General features: G+C 35.9%; 1 protein-coding gene across 1 annotated transcript in view; it reads left to right on the forward strand.

Moving 5' to 3' along the window:
* The window catches only part of MED13 (mediator complex subunit 13), a 98,316-nt gene extending 81,482 nt beyond the window's left edge, over nucleotides 1-16,834 (forward strand). The window contains exons 24-30 of the mRNA XM_053910930.2: nucleotides 4,575-4,717; nucleotides 5,189-5,347; nucleotides 5,446-5,631; nucleotides 7,032-7,174; nucleotides 8,844-9,017; nucleotides 12,402-12,502; nucleotides 12,844-16,834. Of these exons, the coding sequence (XP_053766905.1) occupies nucleotides 4,575-4,717; nucleotides 5,189-5,347; nucleotides 5,446-5,631; nucleotides 7,032-7,174; nucleotides 8,844-9,017; nucleotides 12,402-12,502; nucleotides 12,844-12,976 (1,039 nt within the window). The 3' untranslated portion in view covers nucleotides 12,977-16,834. The remainder of the gene's footprint in view (nucleotides 1-4,574; nucleotides 4,718-5,188; nucleotides 5,348-5,445; nucleotides 5,632-7,031; nucleotides 7,175-8,843; nucleotides 9,018-12,401; nucleotides 12,503-12,843) is intronic.
* The last annotated feature ends 4,465 nt before the right edge of the window (nucleotides 16,835-21,299 follow it).

The following is a 21,299-nucleotide window of genomic DNA, read 5'->3' on the forward strand; positions in this document are numbered from 1 at the left end:
TAATGAATAGAAAACTTTTGAAAGTCATGTACATTAAAATATTAAGTTTTTGGATTGTGGGTATTCTCACTGTTTTGTAGTAAATATTTATATTGTATAATCAAGAGAATTAAAACTAATTTTGATTGAGACTTTTGGTCAAGGTGGTGGCATAGGTAAATACAGCTCCTTGCACAACTACATCAAAATTACAACTAAAGTACAGAACCATCACTCAGAACCGTCAGAAATTGAGCTGAATGGAAGTCTGACAACTATGGAAGTAAAGAAACCACATCCATCCAGACTGGTAGGAGGGGTGGAGATGCGGAATGGGCTGGTCCCACATCCACATGTGGTGGATAAAAATCCTCACTCACATGTGAGTGAGGAGTCCCAACCCCACATCAGGCCTCCCAACCACGGGTTCCAGTACCAGGAAGATGAGTCCCCATAACTTCTGGCTGCAAAAAATAGCAGAGATTAAGTTGGTACAGAAAACTTCTAGTGTCCCAAGCAGTTTCCTACAAAGAACCCACACGTGGATTAACTCAGATTCACTTCCTCTGAGCTTCAGCACCAGGGTAGCAGCTTGAAAGGCACCAGTGGCATACGGGGAGGAACTGAAATGTCTGGTGTCAAGTCAGAAACTGGGGGACAGCTTTCTCCTAGAAAAAGGGCAGGCAGAGGCCATTGTCCCTTTTATGAGGCATTTACCCACAGAGCCATAGAGCTGGCAGGTGGGTGCCATATCTGAGACACCATCAACCTGGCTAACATATTTGCCCTGCCCTGGAGATCTCCTGAGACTTTGTCCCACCCAATTACAAGCCAACTCAAACTATTAACTGTGTGACTTTTCCATATGAATGGCTGATCTAGGCTCATACTTCACAACTTCCTAAATCCTACCAAAGAAGCAACAGCTGCCTCAGAAAGCCCCCACCAGGGTAGCTCTTGCTAAGTGGCCCCAAGCCCAGCACAAGTAGTAGCCATCTCTTAAAGCTTTATAACTCATGCAGGGTGGCCCTGCGCAGAACACAGACGGGGGCTAACCTTGGCCGGCACCACCCAAGAAACACCAGAGCCTGTGCACCCAGTGGGCAGCTATAGACCACACCATCCTGCCCCTGCATAGCTGATGTTTCATTGGAGGGCAGAGGGTGGTGGTCAGTGGTCATAGCCATCCTTGCAGCTGACTGGCTTGGGTAAATCCCTCCTATTGATCTACCAACAGCAGTCAAGGCTCAGCTACAAGAGGAGGTGTACTCAGCCCACACAAAGGGTGCACATTGAGTTACCCAGCCTAGGTGATATGCCACTGGACCTTACAGGACACCTACTACATTAGGCCATGCTACCAAGAAAGGGAGTCATAGCAGCTCTACCTAATACATAGAAACAAACACAGGAAAGCTGCCAAAATGAGGAGACAAAGAAACATGGCCCAAATGAAAGAACAGATCAAAACTCCAGAAAAAGAGCTAAATGAAATGGAGATGAGCAATCTTATCAGATACAGAGTTCAAGCACTGGTTATAAGGGTGCTCAATGAACTTAGTGAGTACCTCAACAGCAAAAAAAAAAAACCACTTCCAGTAAGAAGCAAAGGATACACTAATTAAAATAAAGGACAATTTATAGGGAAACAACAGTAGAGTGGATGAAGCTGAGAAATCAATGATTTGGAACATAAGGAAGTCAAAACAACCAATCAGAACAAGAAGAAAAAAGAATCCAAAAAAACGAGTATAGTGTAAGCAACCTCTTGGACAACTTCAAGCATTCCACCATTCACATCATGGGGGTGCCAGAAGGAGAAGAGAAAGAGCAAGAAATTGGAAATCTATTTGAAAAAATAATAAAATTTCTCTACTTTGGTGAAGGCAATAGACATACAAGTCCCAGACACATAGAGTCCCAAATGAGAGTTTCAAAGAGGCCCACTCCAAGATACATACTAATAAAAATTCCAAAGGTTAAAGAGAATCTTAAAAGCAGCAAGAGAGAAGCAGGTAGTTACCTACATGGGAGTTCCCATAGGAGTGTCAGCTGATTTATCAAAAGAAACTTTGCAGGCTAAAAGTGATTGTCAAAAAATTTTCAAAGTCAGGAAAAGCGGGGAACTACAGCCAAGATTGCCCTACCCCGGCAAAGGTATTTAGAATTGAAGGGCAGATAAAGAGCTTCCCAGACAAGAAAAAATGAAAGGATTTTATCACCACCAAGCCATTATTATATGAAATGTTAAAGGGACTTCCTTAATAAAAAGATCAAAACTATGAACAATAAAATGGCAATAAATGCATATCTATCAACAATTGAAACTAAAACAGAAACTAAGCAAATGAACAACAGAGACAGAATCATGGATATGGAGAGTGTTTTGATGGTTGCCAGATGGGAGAGGGGTGTGGGAGAATGGATGAAGAGGTGAGGGGGTTAAGAAGTAGAAATAGGTAGTTACAGAAGAGCCATGGGGATGTAAAGTACAGCATAGGAAATGGAGGAGCCAAAGAACTTAAAAGCATGACACAGGGACATGAACAATGGTGTGGGGATTGCCTGAGGGAGTGAGGGGTACTGGGTAGAGAGGGGCAAAGGAGGAAAAATTGGGACAACTGTAATACCATAATCAATAAAATACCTTTTAAGTAATTTTGATTAATCTGTTGCACAGACAAAAGAGATGAAGATCCTAAATTTCTTGTCATAGGCTTGAAGCAAAGATTTTAGCCTGAAAATTTTTTGAAACATGAAACTAAAAAGCCCTCTGCAATTAAAAAAAAAAAAATCTAGTAAAGCACTGTAGAAGATTTACTTTTTTCATATTCTGTCTAAGATATAGTCCCTAAATGAACTGAGTTAACTTCTTTTACTAAAATTGTGGACTGAAAATTTTACCATTTAAATGCCAGAGTGTCTTCTGAAAATGGTGACTTTCTTTTTAGAATTCTCAGTAGTAATTAGATATCATGGCCATTTACTTATGAAGGCTGTAACTTAATTGGTCACAACAGAGGGCCTCATGTTATCAATTAATATACATTTCTAGTAACATGTTTCAAAGCTAGTGAACACCACCTAAGAGATCTTGAAAAGCATGTACTTGCAGTAATTTTTACTTTCAAGATTTGGTACTACCCTTTACTTTTATTATATAAAGGTTCTGTTCTTTTAAGTTCCAAAATTGGTTATGTATAGAAATATTTAAGAAAAATCACAATATAGAAATATCAATTTTATATTTTTGGTTATAAAGATTTATTATTGTATAAACCTTAAAGCAGTACATTATACATTTCCTTGACACAATTTTCATGTTTTAAAATGGGATGGCTGTACTAATTACCATATTTTGCCATGTATAATACACTCTTGTATATAATGCACACCCACATTTTTGGCCCAAACTTTCAGAGAAAAAAATCTTTTGTTTAAATTTTTTAATTCAATTTTTTATTTGTATATAAAACTGATTACTGTATCCAGGGTATTATTTTGCATACAGATATCATTATTGCTTTCTAGAGCTACACTTTTAATGCATAAGCATAAATAAAAGAATTAAAAACATATATATATATGACACACACACACGGAATTATACTACCCACATATAATGTGCATCCTTGCTTTTCCATCAAAAATTTGGCCAAAAAAGTGCTCATTATATACTGCAAAATATGGTAAGCTTTTGGAGCGAGTATGCTTATCTGTGAAGGATAAGAGAGTAGAGAAAGACTAGTGCCACCTTTCTAATACAAGAATAGTGTTGCCATTTTATGGAAAGTAGAAGTTGTAGATTGGTTAAGAAAGAGGTCCAACTCTATAGTCATAGAGACCTGGTTTCAAATCCCAGCTCTGCCACTTGCTGTGTGATCTTGAACCAGCTGAGGTATAGCTTCCCTGCAGAATTGGGAAGATAATTTTATGTCTCAGGGTTGTTAGGATGAAATGAGGTATTACATGTAAATTGGGCTTAATTCTTGATACATAGTGAATATTCAATGGTAGCTATTGTTCAGCCAGAGTACTTAGTTACATACTTGCCTAATAAAGGACATGCATGCAGAAAACACAACAATGTGTTTTGGTCTGAGAAGTGGGGTTTTATTTTTGATATTCGTCAACTTAAAGTCTAGAGCAAGGGTTGGCAAACTGTATAACCTGTGGACCAAATGGCCACACTCATTTAAGTACTATGTAGGGCTGCTTTCATGCTGCAGTAGCAAGAGTTTGATTGTTACAGTACAATCTGGATGGCTTACAAAACTTAAAATGTTGGCCTTTTAAAGAAAAATTTTGCCAATCTCTGGTGTAGAGCAGTATTTCAGGTGAATTTTGTTGGTTCATGGACAATTTTTCATTCAGAGTTAAATGTACATTTTAATGCATGTTTTAAAAAACTCCACAAACTAGCATTCCCCGCATCCTACCCCCACCCTAGGATTTTACATGCATTCTTGCTTAGGGCTTGTGTAAAAATTTTGAAGCATTAAAATTAAGGGACCAGTTTTTCATCAATTTGAGCTCTTTGGAAATGTCATTTGAATTTTAGAAATATTGATCACAGTCTCTATTTTATACAATAGGGCTCGTAGGAAAAAAGGATCTGCTAGAAGATTTGGTCTACAGAAACTTTGGGAATGGTGCTTAGGACTTGTACAAATGAGTTCATTACCATGGAGAGTTGTAATTGGCCGTCTAGGAAGGATTGGTCATGGAGAATTAAAAGGTAAAATTGTGCTTTTATTATTTAATACTTAAATCTCTGTTTTATGTTAATTCATAACACTGTTCAGGCCACATCTGGGTACATTAAATAAAACGCATAGGTTATAAAAACTTTTTCTGTTAATGGATTTTTATTTTTAAAGAGGAACCACAGATGTGTAGGCCAAATAGGTTAATTCAAATTTCAAAAGTACATTTTATAATATTACAACTTTAATATCAGTGTCATTATTACTATTCTTTTTTCTCATTTTTCATTCCCTTCCTTTTTTGTTTATTATTCAACTCATCCTTTATTCAACAGATACTAATTGATACTGATGTACATTAAAGCTAGGGTGATAAAGAATGTTAATATCACAAATAGACACTTTTGGCTTAATGATGAGACCCCTTTGTTTTAACTTTGGTTCTATAGGGTGTTAATAATGATGTTTCTTTGGATATTTTTTTTTATTGTTGATACCCACAGATTGGAGCTGTTTGCTGAGTCGTCGAAACTTGCAGTCTCTAAGCAAAAGACTCAAAGACATGTGTAGAATGTGTGGTATCTCTGCTGCAGACTCTCCCAGCATTCTCAGTGCTTGCTTGGTAGCATTGGAACCCCAGGGCTCTTTTGTTATTATGCCAGGTTAGCTATGTTAATTCTTTAGCACTTAAATTTCTAAATACTATGTTAAATTGATTCTTCATTTATTAAAAGAAAAATACCTTTCATTTTCTTTTCAGATTCTGTGTCAACTGGTTCTGTATTTGGAAGAAGCACCACTCTAAACATGCAGACGTCTCAGCTAAATACCCCGCAGGATACATCATGTACTCATATACTTGTGTTCCCTACTTCAGCTTCTGTGCAAGTAGCTTCAGCTACTTATACCACCGAAAATTTGGATTTAGCTTTCAATCCCAACAATGGTAGGTGAATTATTTAAAGGTTTACATATATAAAATAAGTCTTAATAATTATGGCTGATTGTAGGCTGATTAATGCCTCCCAAAACATATCCATGTCTTGTGAATGTCCCTGAAACCTGTGAATGTTTCCTTAAACGGCAAAAACAAAACAAAAAAACCCTGCAGATGTGATTAAATTAAGGATCTTGAGATGGAGAGATTATCCAGCGTCATGCAGTTCAGCCCTAAATGCAATACATGTTTCTTTATAAGAGGGAAGTTTGACTCTACGTAAAAGAGGAAGGCCAGATGGTGAAAACAGAGAGAAGCAAAGTCAGGAAAACAATGGTTACACTGCTACCTTTGAAGATGGAGGAAGGGGCCATAAGCCAAGCAATACAATTCTAGGTGATGGAAAGACAAGGAAACAGATTACCCTCGGAATCCTCTAGAAGGTGCATAGCCCTGCTGGCTTCTTGATTTTGGCCTAATGACCAGCACTTTGATTTCAGCCCAACAAAACTGGTTTTGGACTTCTGGACCCTAAAACAGTAAAAAAACAAATGTGTAATGTTTTAAGTCAACAGGTTTATGATAATTTGTTAAAGCAGCAACAGGAAACTAATATAATCATTCTTCTATCTTACTGATATCAGAACTATGAATTACCTCATAAACATTTACTTACTTTAAAAGACAATGTGCCCTGGCTGGTGTGGCTCAGTGGATTGAGTGTATTAGTCATGGAATAGTCTTATTTTAAATACATTTTCATTTCGAGCATACTGTGTTTGCTTTGTCCTAGTTTCCAATTGCTGCTCTAAGAAATTACGACATACTTAGTGGCTTAAAATAACACACACTTTATTGTCTTGCAGTTCTGGACGTCAGAAGTCTTACTGGGCTAACGTCAAAGAGTGCAGGGTTGCTTCTTTCTGGAGAAAGGGACAGTTTGTTTCCTTGCCTTTGCCAGCTGTATCCATCTCTTGCTCATGGCCTGTTTTTCCATCTTCACCAACATTATAGTATTGGCACATCTTTTTCACTGACTCTAAACCTACTGCCCTCCTTCCTCTTATGAGGTGATTACATTGGACCACCTGGATAAGCCAGAATTATCTCCCCCTTTCAAGATCCTTAGCTTGATCATATCTGCAAAGTTTTTTGTGGTAACATATTCACAGATTCCTGGGATTAGGACACAGACTATCATTGTAGGGGCTAGGGAGCATTATTCAGACTCCACATGCTTATTTATGCATAATTATGTTTTATGCGTAATTATTTACACGGCTCCTGGCACAGTACTTGGCACATAGCAGGCATTCCATAGATGTTGGTTAAGTTAATTTTAACTCTCTCCTATAAGTAACCGTGAGATGAAAAATGGAATATTTAATATTTTTTTCTTTATCCTATAGCAGATGGAATGGGTCTCTTTGATTTGTTAGACACAGCAGATGATCTTGACCCTGATATCATTAATATTCTTCCTGCATCTCCAACGGGGTCTCCTGTACATTCTCCAGGATCTCATTACCCCCATGGAGGTGATGCTGGCAAGGTAACCCCCTTATAAAAGTTCAGTTTATCTAAATGTCATTCATTAACTTAGTAATGAATTGATCCATGAAATAGAGCACTGTTTTTCCCTTGGAAATCAGCAGATAGTTAGATTAACAGTGCATTCATACATTTCTGCCTTTTGACATGAGTACTTTGAATTATACATCAAGAGGGTCTCTGCGGCTCTGCTTTCCCTGACTTCCTCTACACTACTTGGTGTTAATCCTTCTTTTGTGTTTTTCTTGCCACTTCACCATAGCTTCTACTCAGGTATAGGATCGGGTTGTCTGATAATCAGTGTATTGCTCTAAGAGCTGCCGTTCATGTCAGGGCAGTGACAAGGAACATAATAGAAACACTGATTTTCTCGTAAGAACAGAAAAAATACTGACCACCCTGTCCCCTAGCCCCTTTTTATTTTTAGCAGTTATGGAAGCAGGCTGTTTTCTCTTTCTGTTTGAACTTGAAACTAATTGGACTTCATCTGAATAACATTTTTATTTGAGTGAAATTATATATAGTGGTTATTTGACTATTTTAGTATGTATATGTTTAGAACCTGGCTTTTTAAAATAAGGAAGAGTCTTTGTCCATTCTTACCTTGCATGCTTTCCTTTTCTTTCTTTTTTTAACTGAAAAAAAAGAGATTATTGGGAAAAAATATGAGGAAAAGCACCAATAATCTCACCACTTTAATAAAACCATTTTTACTTTTAGTAAATTACCTTCCACATGTATTTATATTGTAGCTTTCAGTAAGTATAATCAGCTTTTTGTTTGTTTTTTTGCACTGCATTTTTTTTTTTTAGCATAATTTGTTGTATCATTCCCAGAATGTTGGACATTTATTTATTTATTTTTTGTAATAGGTAATGTTACAATGAACATCTTCATGCATTTTCCTTTTTATGTGTTTCCTTAAAATAAATACTAAAAAGTACATTGACTAATTCAAAGGATATGAACATCACTTAATAATTGCCCCTTTATGCTGTTATAATACTTTCCAAAACATTAGTTGCATTTTATAGGTAGTGCTAGATGAACAAAGCTAAATTTTAATCCACCTTTTAGGTGGGGGTGTGATGGTCAGGAATTAGTTTAGGGCAGGGGTGTCAAACTCATTTTCACTGGGGGCCACATCAGCCTCGCAGTTGCCTTCAAAGGGTTGAATGTACTTTTAGGACTGTATAAATGTAACTACTCCTTAACTAGGGTCAAGGAACTTGGTGCCGCTGGGTAGAAACAAGGTGCCAGGCTGGATAAAACAAGGTGGAGGGCCTGATTCGGCCTGCGGGCCTTGTGTTTGCCACCTGTGGTTTAGGGAGTTTTAGGAAATAATTTAGAAATTTCATTGACTGTTTTGTATTTTTCAGTCAGCTACAAAGATTTATGCACACAGAACATGGGCTTGGCATAATAATACAAACTTATTAAGCAGCTGGCATTTTATTTCCTTATGCAACTGTTAAAACTCATTCTTTTAATGCTATTACTAATTATGATATTCTTACTAAGTACAGAGAATTTTTTTTAATATCCTTCAGTATTTTTAAAGATTGAAGTGACAATATTATGAGACTGATTTCCATCAACCATTCTGTATTTACACTGAGTGTCTAGATATATCATATGAACTAACACACTTTTAATTTTGTCTTTTTAAGGGTCAAGGTACTGATCGGCTACTTTCAACAGAGTCTCATGATGAAGTAACTAATATTCTTCAGCAACCATTGGCCCTTGGTTACTTTGTATCAACTGCCAAAGCGGGTCCGTTACCTGACTGGTTCTGGTCAGCATGTCCTCAAGCACAATATCAGTGTCCCCTTTTTCTTAAGGTATTGCCATTTCTATGCCAGTTCCTAAATAATGCTAATTAATGGCTTACATACTACAAAATATAGAAGTGGCTTTTTGAAACCTTGTAGCTTTTGTCTAAGGTCTTAAATGCATCACTACATAGGACTTTCTACACAATATCACTAAGAGATTATCTAATTAAAAAACAACTCTAATTTTTAAATTTTATTAAGTTGGAACTTTTAAATCTTGAACTTCTGGAACCCTTGCTTATATTATTTTTAACTGTACATCTGAAATTTATAGCTAGAAGAAACCTTGTATTACTTTCTTTAAAGATTTTATTTATTTATTTTTAGAGAGGGGAAGGGAGGGAGAAAGAAAGGGAGAGAAACATCAAAGTGTGGTTGCCTCTTGCACGTCCCCCACTGGGGACCTGGCCCGCAACCCAGACATGTGCCCTGACTGGGAATCGAACCAATGACCCTTTGGTTCACAGGCCGGCGCTCAATCCACTGAGTCACACTAGCCAGGGCCCTTGTATTACTTTTAATCTAACCACTTCATTTTCTGGGTGAGTACAGTTCAGAAAAACTCACTTGTCTAAAGTCATAACTTGGTAGTAGACTCAAGATTAAAAACTGGATCTTTTAATGATTACTTTTTGAATTACTTCATACTACACTCCTATTCTACGTTTCTGGGGGGATTAAAGGACTCATTATCATTGTAAGAATACTTGATATTTAAATCCATTTACCACTTCTCATAAAAGCTTTCTAGCATTGTGTAAGTTACTGTGTTAAAACTATTGGGTGGTATTCAAGTAATGAGATTCTGAGACCCATAGTGACTTATTTTATCAGCACAAACTCATTAGCAAGTGATATAACAAGGTTGAGATAAGTCATAAAATGGTAAAATGAGATATGAAAGCCCTATCCAGACTTTGTATTAACAAAATAGTAGCTGTTGTACTATTATTTCAAAATAACAAATTCAGACCTAATTCACATATTCTTACATAAAACCACCAGAAGTTGACTCTTTTATTCCATAGGTCATGATAATTTAACTCCTTGGTAACCGATTTTTGTTTGTAGAGTAAAAGTTGGATAGTATGCTTTAGTTTCAATGGGTACATGAAACAACTGGCTTGTTGTTCTCTTCTAAGCTTGTTATTAAATCCTGATATCCTTGGCACACATACTATTGAGTCAACGTCATTTGAGACTAAGTAGTGAACTTCTGTAGTACATTCGTAAAGAATACAATAGCTGTTGACCTGAAATGACTATTAATGCAATAATATATTTAGAGAGTGTCAGTTGGAGTAATTAGTTTTATCTATGACTTTTCTTTCCTTTCCAGTATATGTGCAGTGGTCTATGCAGATGTCATTACAAGAACCTATACCCAAGGGGCTTTCTGCAGAATAGTAGTTCTTGGAGTGCATGCAAAACAAAGGCTTCTTTGGTCCTTTGGGAATGCTCCACTTGCTTTTTGTCCCCTTTTCGGTGTTACAGCTCATGGGTGAACATTAAATGCTCTGGAAAACAGCAGCAGATAACATTGTTTAGCTACCATTTCCTAAATTTACTTTAATACACAAAAAAGGATTGTGTAATACCTACTAATAGTTCATGACCTTAGTGTTTCGCAAGAAAACACCTCTTTACAAAATGTCTGAGGGACTATCCACATTCTTTTCTACTCTGTATCTATTTGCAGAGAGGATAGTGTAACCTGGGCATTCACCCTCAGATACAGCTTACAAGATTAGGACTTTTGTGAATTACCTAGTAAGACATAACTTAAGACAATTTCTTCACCTTTTGTGTTCATACATACCATTTTATTTCTATACCATAGGCAGTAAAACCACCTTGTATGTTTCTCTTTGCTAGGAAAAATAATAGGCTGTTACCTAGATGATCAGAATATCTTTTTATCATAGATTCTAGGGCACTGGTACTGTAGTGATCTGCCATATGAGACTTGCTTGTAACTCAAATCAGGAGTTTATGTACAGTTTGGAACATATATATCTTTGGTTATATTTTTGAATATACAACTGAAGAGTTTATACATATATTACATTTGTAGAGGAGAGAGCACATGTAAATATTGAATATAAGATAGTACCTTTTGCAGTACACAGAACGAGATCTGCCAACAGTTTCTGCAGTCAGTACATCTTGTTAAAACTTTTTAACACTATACACACACACACACACACACTCTCTTAAAAGGGATTCACTTTTTAAAATTGAAATGTGAAGAATAACATTGATTTATTTTATTCTTTGCTATACCTAAATGGGTATGTCAGTGGTTACTCCATTCTGAAATTGAGTGGCAGAAGAAGGCATCTGTGCTCTGTATTACTTAGGGTGCTCACAATTTTACCAAAGATAGCTTTGCTTTAAGATTTATAGCTTTATACAAAGTGTCAGGGGAACAGAAAATGAACACAGTTTGACTGATAATTAGAGATTCATTTTCCTGCAGGGCATACTTTAAAGCGAGGTGGGCTTTTGTTTCAAATGGCCTAGGGACCCAGAGCAGCTGTGTGGCATTTTTGATTGTTCACTATCAGTAAAACCCAAGAGAAGCACCTGATTTCTTAGAGTATTTCCTGAAAATCAGTTTGGTTTTCAAGATGAAAATAAATCTGTTGGATTTTTCAAATATTTCTTTACCCTTGCTTTGCCTGTTTCAACTCTATCTTCCTGTAGTTTTAATTTTATTTATTTATTGTTTAAAGATTTTTAAAAATTTATTTCTAGACAGAGGGGAAGGGAGGGAGAAAGAGTGGGAGAGAAACATCAACATGTGGTGGCCTCTTGTGCACGCCCTACGGGGGACCTGACCCACAACCCAGGCATGTGCCCTAGACTGGGAATGGAACCAGCGGCCCTTTGGTTTGCAGGCCGGTGCTCAATCCATTGAGCCACACTAGCCAGGGTAATCTTCCTATAGTTTTTAAGTAAGTTATTTTAACCAAGGGGGGGAAAAGATTTATAACTTTATAAGAAAAATATTTTCATATGCTTACCCCTGTTTGTTCAGTGCAACATCTCTAGGTATATCTGTATAGGCTTAAGCTCTATGTAACTTAGAAACAGACTGTACTCAGGCTTATCAGTTTTGTGCTTCCTTAAACATTTATGTTACACTTAGAAAATAATTGAAAATCCTTTTTTTAAGGACTATTATGTGGTCTCAAAAACAATAAAAGCTGAAGAAAATGAAGTAAGATTCAGTATATTACACACCTAAAAATTAGTTCTGTACTGAATTAAACAAGAACAACAAGCATTTTAGCAGGGACTCCCATTCCTTACATAGGTCTAAAATGTATTTCATCAAGGAAGAGACCTTGGTTTTTTCATTTGGCTGATATCCTGTTACTTTTTTAGGCCTCTTTGCACCTCCACGTGCCTTCAGTGCAATCTGACGAGCTGCTTCACAGTAAACACTCCCACCCACTTGACTCAAATCAGACTTCAGATGTCCTCAGGTACGTACAGCTCTCTTTACCATTGGTGGTTCTCCATCGTAACTGTGAATGAATATAGTGTTGATCTTTACATATTTTTCTCACTTTTGGCAGTTGACAGTTGCACACCCTTATGTCTTTTAGATGAATAATATCATTCAGAATGAATGCTTTGTTTTTCTAACACATGGAATCTACTTTTGAAAAAAATTGTTATGAAAATTAGTTATCTTTACTCTCCCCAAGGACTCATTATTCCATACTTTCCACCTTTTTTTTTAAAGTGACTTCGAATCTTAGATGCCTTAATTGGAAACTACTTCCAAAATCTACAGTATAAAAACAGTTTATTTGCTTTTCAGGTTTGTTTTGGAACAGTACAATGCACTCTCCTGGCTGACCTGTGACCCTGCAATCCAGGACAGACGCTCGTGTCTCCCAATTCATTTTGTGGTGCTGAATCAGTTATATAACTTTATCATGAATATGCTGTGATCTTCATTTGATGGAACTGTACAAGAAAAGAACAAGGAAAAAAGACATTTCGCTGCAAGATTAGTTACAATTATCTTCTCAGTGAAAGTCATTTGTGATGGGGTCTAATTCTTATTACTTCAACAAATATTGTTCAGACTTGGGGGGGGGGCTATAACCCTGCTATTTTTCATTGACTATACTGAACTCTTTAGAATGATGACTGATCATACAAAACGTATTATAACATTTTCGTAGCAAAATTAACCTTTTTTTTCCAGTCACAGTATTTGTGAAAAGTAATGAGCCATAGTACCCAGTCATGTTAAATGAATATTAAAAGCATGGAGAGGAAACGAGGAACAATGAATTTCAACATACGGCTTCAGAACATCAAGATGTTCTTGTATTGGAGTATAGTATTTAGTATTCAAAATGCCTGCATCTCTTATTTATTGTAAGTTTTTAAATGTATAAATTGTCTTATATTTCTTAACCTCTTTTATAAAACTTTCCTAGAAGGTTTATACTGCCTTCTTGCTTTAAAGCAATTGGTCTAAAAATATATGTAATCGTCTTAATTAAAAAGTTGCAGTAGGGTTGCTTTTAGAGTATTATTTTTTTGTAAGGGGGGTGGGACAGTAAATTTGTATTGTCTCAATGTACAGTTCAATGGGAATCGACGGGGAATAATGTCCATGCCATTGCGTGTGGAGGATTTACAGCTAAGCTGTAGTTGCAGAGTACATGTACAGTAATGAAGTTCACTGTGTTTATAAATTGAAAAGGTACCAGGTCTTACAGCATTTTATATATCACACCTTTACCGAATAACATAATGGCAATATACAAGTGATATTGTTAAGTGGTTTAACTTAGAATAAAATGAGAATTCTTCAGTTATATTTTGTACTATGGTTTAGGGCTATGACTAATATTTCAGGCCATTTCCAGTGAAAAAACTTAGTTTTACAAGAAAAACATTTGCTACTGAATGCATAAACTAATTTTGGTGTTTAATGTTACATGCTTAAAATTTTTTTCAGTTTTAACAGTGGCACATCTAGGCATGAGAATATTATTAATTATGAAAATATCTTCAGGATCTGCTATAAGGTTGAAATTTAGCCCGGCTCTAGGCATTTTACAAATTATTTTAAGAGCAGTCACTCTTGATTGTTTTTTTTTTTTTAAATTAAAGATTGGGAATGTGTGTGAGAGTTTGCATTATGTATGGGTGTGTGTGTGCGATCAGACTGTGGTGTAAATAGATTCTCAGTGAATTCTGGTATTCAGACTCTTTCACTAGTTAAAAACCATTTTCTAAACTTAACCTGTTTGTTCCCCCTTTGCCTTTTTATTTATTTAATTTTCTTGGTTTGGAGATGACAGTCCCAAACACCAGAGTCTGTACTTTTCTATAACACAGCTCAGATTAAGGCAGGACATATGCCAAGGAGGTTCTCACCTCCCTAAAGAAGGGACTTGAATTTTAGGGACTTTAATTCACCCCTTCCTCACATACAGCTTTCCCCCTTCTTGTTTGCACATGCCAAGATAACTGCTTTATGCAGGCTTTACCCCCTTGAAAAATCCTTTCTACAGTGCTGCTCACAAGAGAGTCCAAGTTAGCCTCCTGCCTGTGTTGCTGACTTGAATTCACAGTCGCCAAGTCTACCTTTTTTCTTGGAAACAGTCTAGCAAAATCCTGAATTCACAAGTTCACTAATTCTCTACAAGAACAAAGTCAATTGTATTTACAAAACAGTAATTCAGTATGTTTTGTTTTATTTTTTACTGAAACGTTTTGTAAATACTATATGCCTAACTTAAATATCACTTTCTTATGAACAATATAACTGCTTCAAATTGTGTATGAAAACATTAACAAGTCTTTTTTTTCCTAAAAAGAATACAATTGGTTACAAAGATTTTTCAATCATTTCTTCAAAATTATATGTGATCCCAATGGTCAGCATATTTTGAAATTAAAATTTAAAGATCACATCCCTGCATTCATTTTTAAATTATGCTAACACACTACAGATTATGTTGGCACATTTTGTTTCGTACTTACTTTTAAAAAACTTGTCTGAGATTTGAAGGAGAAGACGCTTATTTGGAATTTGTATTAAAGTGTATCCTTTTTTATATACTTAGCACAATAGTGACTTTTAAAAATAAAAGCTATGATCTCAGTTGTTTAAAATCACTAGCCTTTAGTAACCACACTTCAGTTTAAAAATAAATTTTTAAAAAATTATTCCCTGACAGTTTCTTTTATATGGAGCCATAAGGAAGGAACCTAGTAAACAGTTTCATTTTATCTGGGCACCAGGGAGTAGTTCCTACATAACAGGATTTACTGATACGGATTTTTTTCTTTCTTTCATATACAAGTTCACACTCACATAGAAACATACTAAATAGCCATTAAAAAAGGTCAGGAGACTGAGTTCAGGAAGAAAAAGCCTTTTCTGCAGGATGATGGATCTGACTTACTGATGCACTGTCACAGACAAGTGTGGGTAGTTTTGTTTTCTTTTGTTTAAATAGGTCAGCAAAATTAATATGCTTCATACCAGTTGATCACCAACACCTTGACTTCTTTGTTACAGTGCTAATACCTGTTTTTTGTGCAGTTACCCATTACAAAGCAGGGTGGAAGCTCCGCATTTTGGCATTTAAAAAGATTACTTACATAATGTCTGCTTCCAGCCAGTGAGAAACATCTAGCCATACCTTTCTTATGCAAGCCATTCAGTTATCAGGACTGTGAATTAACACTGTATGAATAAATTTCTGTACACCTTATTGTTTGGCCAGAAGGCCACCAAGTGTACTTATATGTAATACTTAAATTTTAAAGTAGTTGTAATTTTTAATCTTTCTAAACTTTTCTTAAACCACTAAAATTAAGCTCTTACTACTTAGTCCACTATCCTCAGCTGTATTCGTAATCAGTTGTCAGTATGGCACAGATTACTGTGTTAAACTATTTTCCTTTTGTCTTCATATTTACCTTCTGAGGTAATATTTTTAACTTAATGTGTTACTACAAAGATTTGCAGATCTTTAATCAAGCACTATGTTAATACTGTAATATCAAAATACTATGTTGCATTATTTAAAATGTTCAAATTGAATACATTAAAAGGAAGTTTTTAAGTGCTGTTGCATCACATAATTTGCCTCTCACCCACTATGGCGTTGCACATCAGTCTATTAACACATTTAATGTGCACGAGTGAGGTTTGGGTCTGGGTTTCCTTTTAAGACTTTCGTTTGTCTAAATTAAGGAAAAATGTTTTTGACATACATTTATTGCCCCATCCCCACCCCCCAAATCATCTGGAAATCTTAACCTTTTGGTTTTTCTTGGTGTTCTAATGGGCCCAGAACTGTGGTTAAATTTATATATATATATATATGTGTGTGTGTGTGTGTGTTTTCTTTTTTTGTGGAGTATTAATTTAAAAACTGGATTTGGGACCTAAAATACTCCTCAGGTTGATGTATTCATAAAGTTTTAAAATAGCTTTAGTTTTCAAAGTAAACTGGATTTGTGGACCTTACAGTTACTGAATTTAAACTACAAATTGTAACGTCATTACTGGACATGTGTCGGCATCAACTCTCAAAATAGCTTGGTCACTTTATGAAGGGGCGTTTTAAAGTTGTTAAGCAGTGACACTTAATATGGTCCAATTGCTTTTTTTTTTTAACGTGACAAAAAAAGAATAAGGAACAAACACTATTGCTGCCGAATGCCATAACACTGAGTTGTACAAATTGTGATTGAGGAAATGAAAAGGTTTATACTTTTTAAAAAAAAAAACACAAAACTTCAAATGGAATAAATTATTCATGAAGCCTTCATTGTGGTGTCTCATTCTGTTGAAGATGCTTCCATGTTAAGTCTGTGTAAAAATTAGTGCCAGTGTTATTTTTGTGTCATTTATTAGCAGAAAGGGGCAAACTAAAAACCGATTGATGGACTTTTAACTTCTGTCTGAAGTGTTTTATTTTTTAAAAATATTTTAGTCATATATCAATGTATAATGTATAGGAAAATTATATATGCACATACATACTAATTCCTTTTAGACTGCTTAGTTTGCTATTAGTGTGCTAGTCTAAATAGATTACCTTCAAATATTTAAAGCATAGCTATGTCCTATGTTTTGATCACAATAAATGTTTTTGAAACATATGAACAATCCATTAAAAATAGCTCTGTCCACTTGTATAAGCAGCCACTTTAAATATTTTTGTTCAACTTAAACTAAGGACAAACTCCAAAACTGTGGTCACTTTAAAATAGTTTTTGCCAGCAGAATTTTTAAAATGATCCTTTAAAAGGATAGGTATGTGCCCTGGTCGGGTTGCTCAGTTAGTTGGAATGTCATCCCATCCACCCAAAAGTTTGTGGGTTCAATTCCCAGTCAGGAAACACATTTACGCTGCGGGTTCGATCCCCTGGCAGAGCGTTTACAGGAGGCAACCGATTGATGTTTCTCTCTCTTTAAAATGAGTAAACGTATCCTTGAGTGAGGATTTTTAAAAAATGTGTATGCTGGAACTTCTATTTTAAATTATTTTCTGTCTCACAGTTTACCTGTATTTTTTCTTTTGTTTACTGTAGACTTACGTATGACTAAAAATAACTATGCAGATCAAACTTTATTATCTTTTTTTTGTATTCACTTGTACAACTACATACAATCTTTATTTACTATTTGTAGTTTTCAGTATTGAAAACCAAGCCCTGAAAAATCCTATTGAGTAGCTTACTGGAGGAAAGGTTTTTTTCTTCAGTAGCTGAACCAAATGCTTGTCTGTACTGTACATAAGATGTTGATACTCTTTAAGAATTCAAGTTGCTTAGAGATAGATATGTTTTCTGCACTGAGCAAATAGTTTGTACATTATGACCCCTTCTGCTACATCGTGGCAAAATCCAAGACTTGAAAGCTCAAAATGCTTGTTAATTCCTTTCCTGTAATCTTTTTAACAAAATTTCCTGTCAGATTTCTCCTTATGCTTTAAGAACTACAGATTGAGAGGTAAAACTCTGAAATAATGGTGAACATTTTGAAGTGTTCTAGAAGGAATTATTACATGGTAACTATCTTGCCCTCTTGATACCAGTAGCAGATTATGTGCATGGATGTATGTATTTGTTAGTTAACTTGATGAGGTGACTTGAAATAGTACCAGCTTACTATTCAAGGTATAAATTTAACACATTTCTAAAATCAAAGTTACAATATGTCCTGACAATTTTTTTGTTTAATGATTTTTATGAAAATAATGCCTGAGACAGAACTGTTACAATGTGAATTGTTAAAAAATATTTGGAGTATATGGTGGTCACTATAGGTTTTGAAGAAATCTAGAGGCAGAACATCCACCTCAGTCCACTTCAGGAGAGTTAGAAATGCAGTTTGAACTATACTCAGACCATTTGGGGCATATAACCTTTGAAATACTGGCTCCTAGAGAACAATCGACATTTAGTAGGAACCCTTATCAGGCATGTTAAGTGAAATGTCCAGGCTTTGCTTAACAAGGTATTAAAGGTATATCGCTCTTTTAACCAGTTCAAGATAGTTCTCTACATCCCCAAGAACATGTCATTAAGAACGTGGAAGTCCAAAGGGAACACTAAGTTATTTGCAGGTTTCCATATAAAGAAAAATAAGAGAAAGGAAGAGAATCCAACATGGATTCGGCTTATGGTAAAAGAGAAATTTAATCGTTTTGAATGTATTCCTGAGTCATTTATTCTGTTATTCTCTAGTTTTCAATATCTCTCTGTTTATACTCTAGGAGAGTTATCAATCCTGGACTGAAAACTGAAGAACTCTTATTCGCAGTCTGCAGCTCTAACTAGAAGTTCTGTTTGAGATTGACAGGAACTGATATTTGGGGGTGGTTTAATATTTTCTTCCAGACCAACCAACAGAAGTGTGTCAAGAATGACCTTTTGTGAAGTTAAAAGGTTGATGTTTTAAAGACTTCCTTATTTTGCCACTACCTACCACAGAGGAAAAAAAAATCTTGACTGATACATTTAAATAATCCCCAAAACATGTAGTATTTTACAGACTTGCATTCAGAATGCAAGTCTTTTTTGAGTAAATCTGTACTTTTGACCAACAATCTTTACAAAAACCACCCAGTCCTTAATAGTGTTCCTTAATAGTGTTACTGTGAATAGCACTACCATCTGTTCAGTTGTACAAACTGCAAACTTTTCCTTGTAAATAGTCATCAAAAACTGTCTTGTGTACTGTCAGCCATGTTCATTTCTACCTTTCCTGGCCTGACCTCAGTCTGAATTCGCATTATCCAATGCCATATAGGTATTAGATAAAAACTATCTGGGAGGGCCACTGCAACATACTCCTAATTTGGTCTCTACTTCAGTGTGTTCTTGAGAGCTTAGAACCGTTTATGGCTGCTGCTGGTTCTAAAGATACATGCCAAAGTCTTGCATGACCTGTCCCCTGCCTACTTCTCCACAAGCTTCAGAATGGGCCTCTAAGCCTGGTAGGCATTGAATTATTTGAAAGCCCAGTGGTTATTCTTGCCTGGAGGTCTCCCCCAAACTTCTACGTACACCCTTGCTTCAAATCAGGTCTCCTTCCTAATGAGCTTTGTGAGCCTCAAAGGAAATTGCAAAAGCCATTTTGAAATTTGTAAAATACAAATTGTAAGGAATGATTGATAAAATACCTATGTACTCTAGAACTAGAGTCACATCCAAAATGAACTAAGGTTTGCAAGAGAAAAAAAATGCTTATGGCAACAACAAGGATTTTTAAGTATATTTCTGGCAAGAGCGAAGGTAAATAAGAAAGAGTAGAGTGTTTAGTACTTGAGCTTTATCTCGCTTCTGTCCCAACCTACTCCCAATAAAAAGAAATAAGCTTGAAGGGTCTTCAAGATCTAAAATACGCATATAATGGAATTAAAATCTGAGATAGTTAACTGATTTAAAGGAGTTTAGTTTGCTGAAGTCTCCAAATCCAAATGAATTACATTCTGGGTGCTGAAGGAACTTGCAGATAAGATTTCAGAAATGCTGGGGGAAAACTGAAAGGTCCCAGAAAAATGGAAATGCACAACTTTCCCAGTTTTTACAGTTTTAAAAAGTTATGTCCTAGAAACAAAATTACTTGGCCTAATGAACAAAAGCATTAGAAACCAGCATAGTTTCACTAAAGCACAGTTTGTTTAGTAAACTAATTTGATTATCTCCTCTAGACTAGTTATGAGATACAAAACCTTTGACCTTAAGCCCTCTGTCTACTAAGAAACATACTTGGATAAACATAATTAGTTCAATAAGCCCTCTAAAGTGATGAATAGCAATGCAGTGCATATACAAGAGGAAATGGTTGAAGTCAATCTCATTACAGTTTATTTTGACGGCACTGATGAACTGATTGTAGAAATGCACACTCAGCAGGCTATTTAGTAAGACTTTATGGCATTCTTATGCTTAAATCATTAAATCAACAAACCAATATTAAGTGCTATATGGCACTAAGGGCAAAGAAATAGTTTCTTTCAAAGTGAGCACTTACTTTCTGGTGGTAGAGACAGTTAAGTTCTAACAATTTGAGTGTGATGTGTCAAGTACTATGATGGAAGGAAAGCAAAGGGTGGTTCGGGAGCATCAAAGAGGGAAGGGATAGTTTAATGAAGAGACAGGGAAAGATTTCTTGGCAAGGGACCACTTACTTCTCCCTAAAGGATACACACGAGTTACTACATAAGGAAGGAGAATAAAAGACATTCCAGACAAGGAATAGTGGGGAGAAGACCCATGAACACCATGAAGGAATTGGGAAACAAGCAGCTGAAAATAGCTGAAGTGGAGGCACCGTGGTGGGGTTTGGCCAGAGCCCACATTAGAGAGTTAGGCGTCAGCCCACGGAAAACTGTCTTTTGATGTTACCTTGAGGAAAATCAACACTACCCCCAAGCAGGGAAGTGTTTTAGTAGTTGGGGTGATTTATTTATTTACTTATTTATTATTGAATTTATTGGGTTGACATTGGTTAATAAAATAGTTGGGTTAATAATTGGTTAAAAGTCATAACCCGAAAGGCTTGAGTGGTGGAGGCTATGTCAACCTGGAGGGATGTCCCTAATGTTATGCTGTAGAACCTTGGCTGGATCCTATTCTCTTCAACATTAATCCATACAGTCAATGAAGATATGATCTCTATAATCAAAGCAGAAGCCAATGTAAAAGAGGAGTCCAAAACATCTCAACAGGCTGAAACAAAGGAGGAAATCTTACAAGATAAAAGAGGCACGCTACAGAGGA

The sequence above is a fragment of the Desmodus rotundus genome, chromosome 9 (genome assembly GCF_022682495.2).
Source record: "Desmodus rotundus isolate HL8 chromosome 9, HLdesRot8A.1, whole genome shotgun sequence".
In the NCBI taxonomy this organism is placed as follows: domain Eukaryota; kingdom Metazoa; phylum Chordata; class Mammalia; order Chiroptera; family Phyllostomidae; genus Desmodus; species Desmodus rotundus.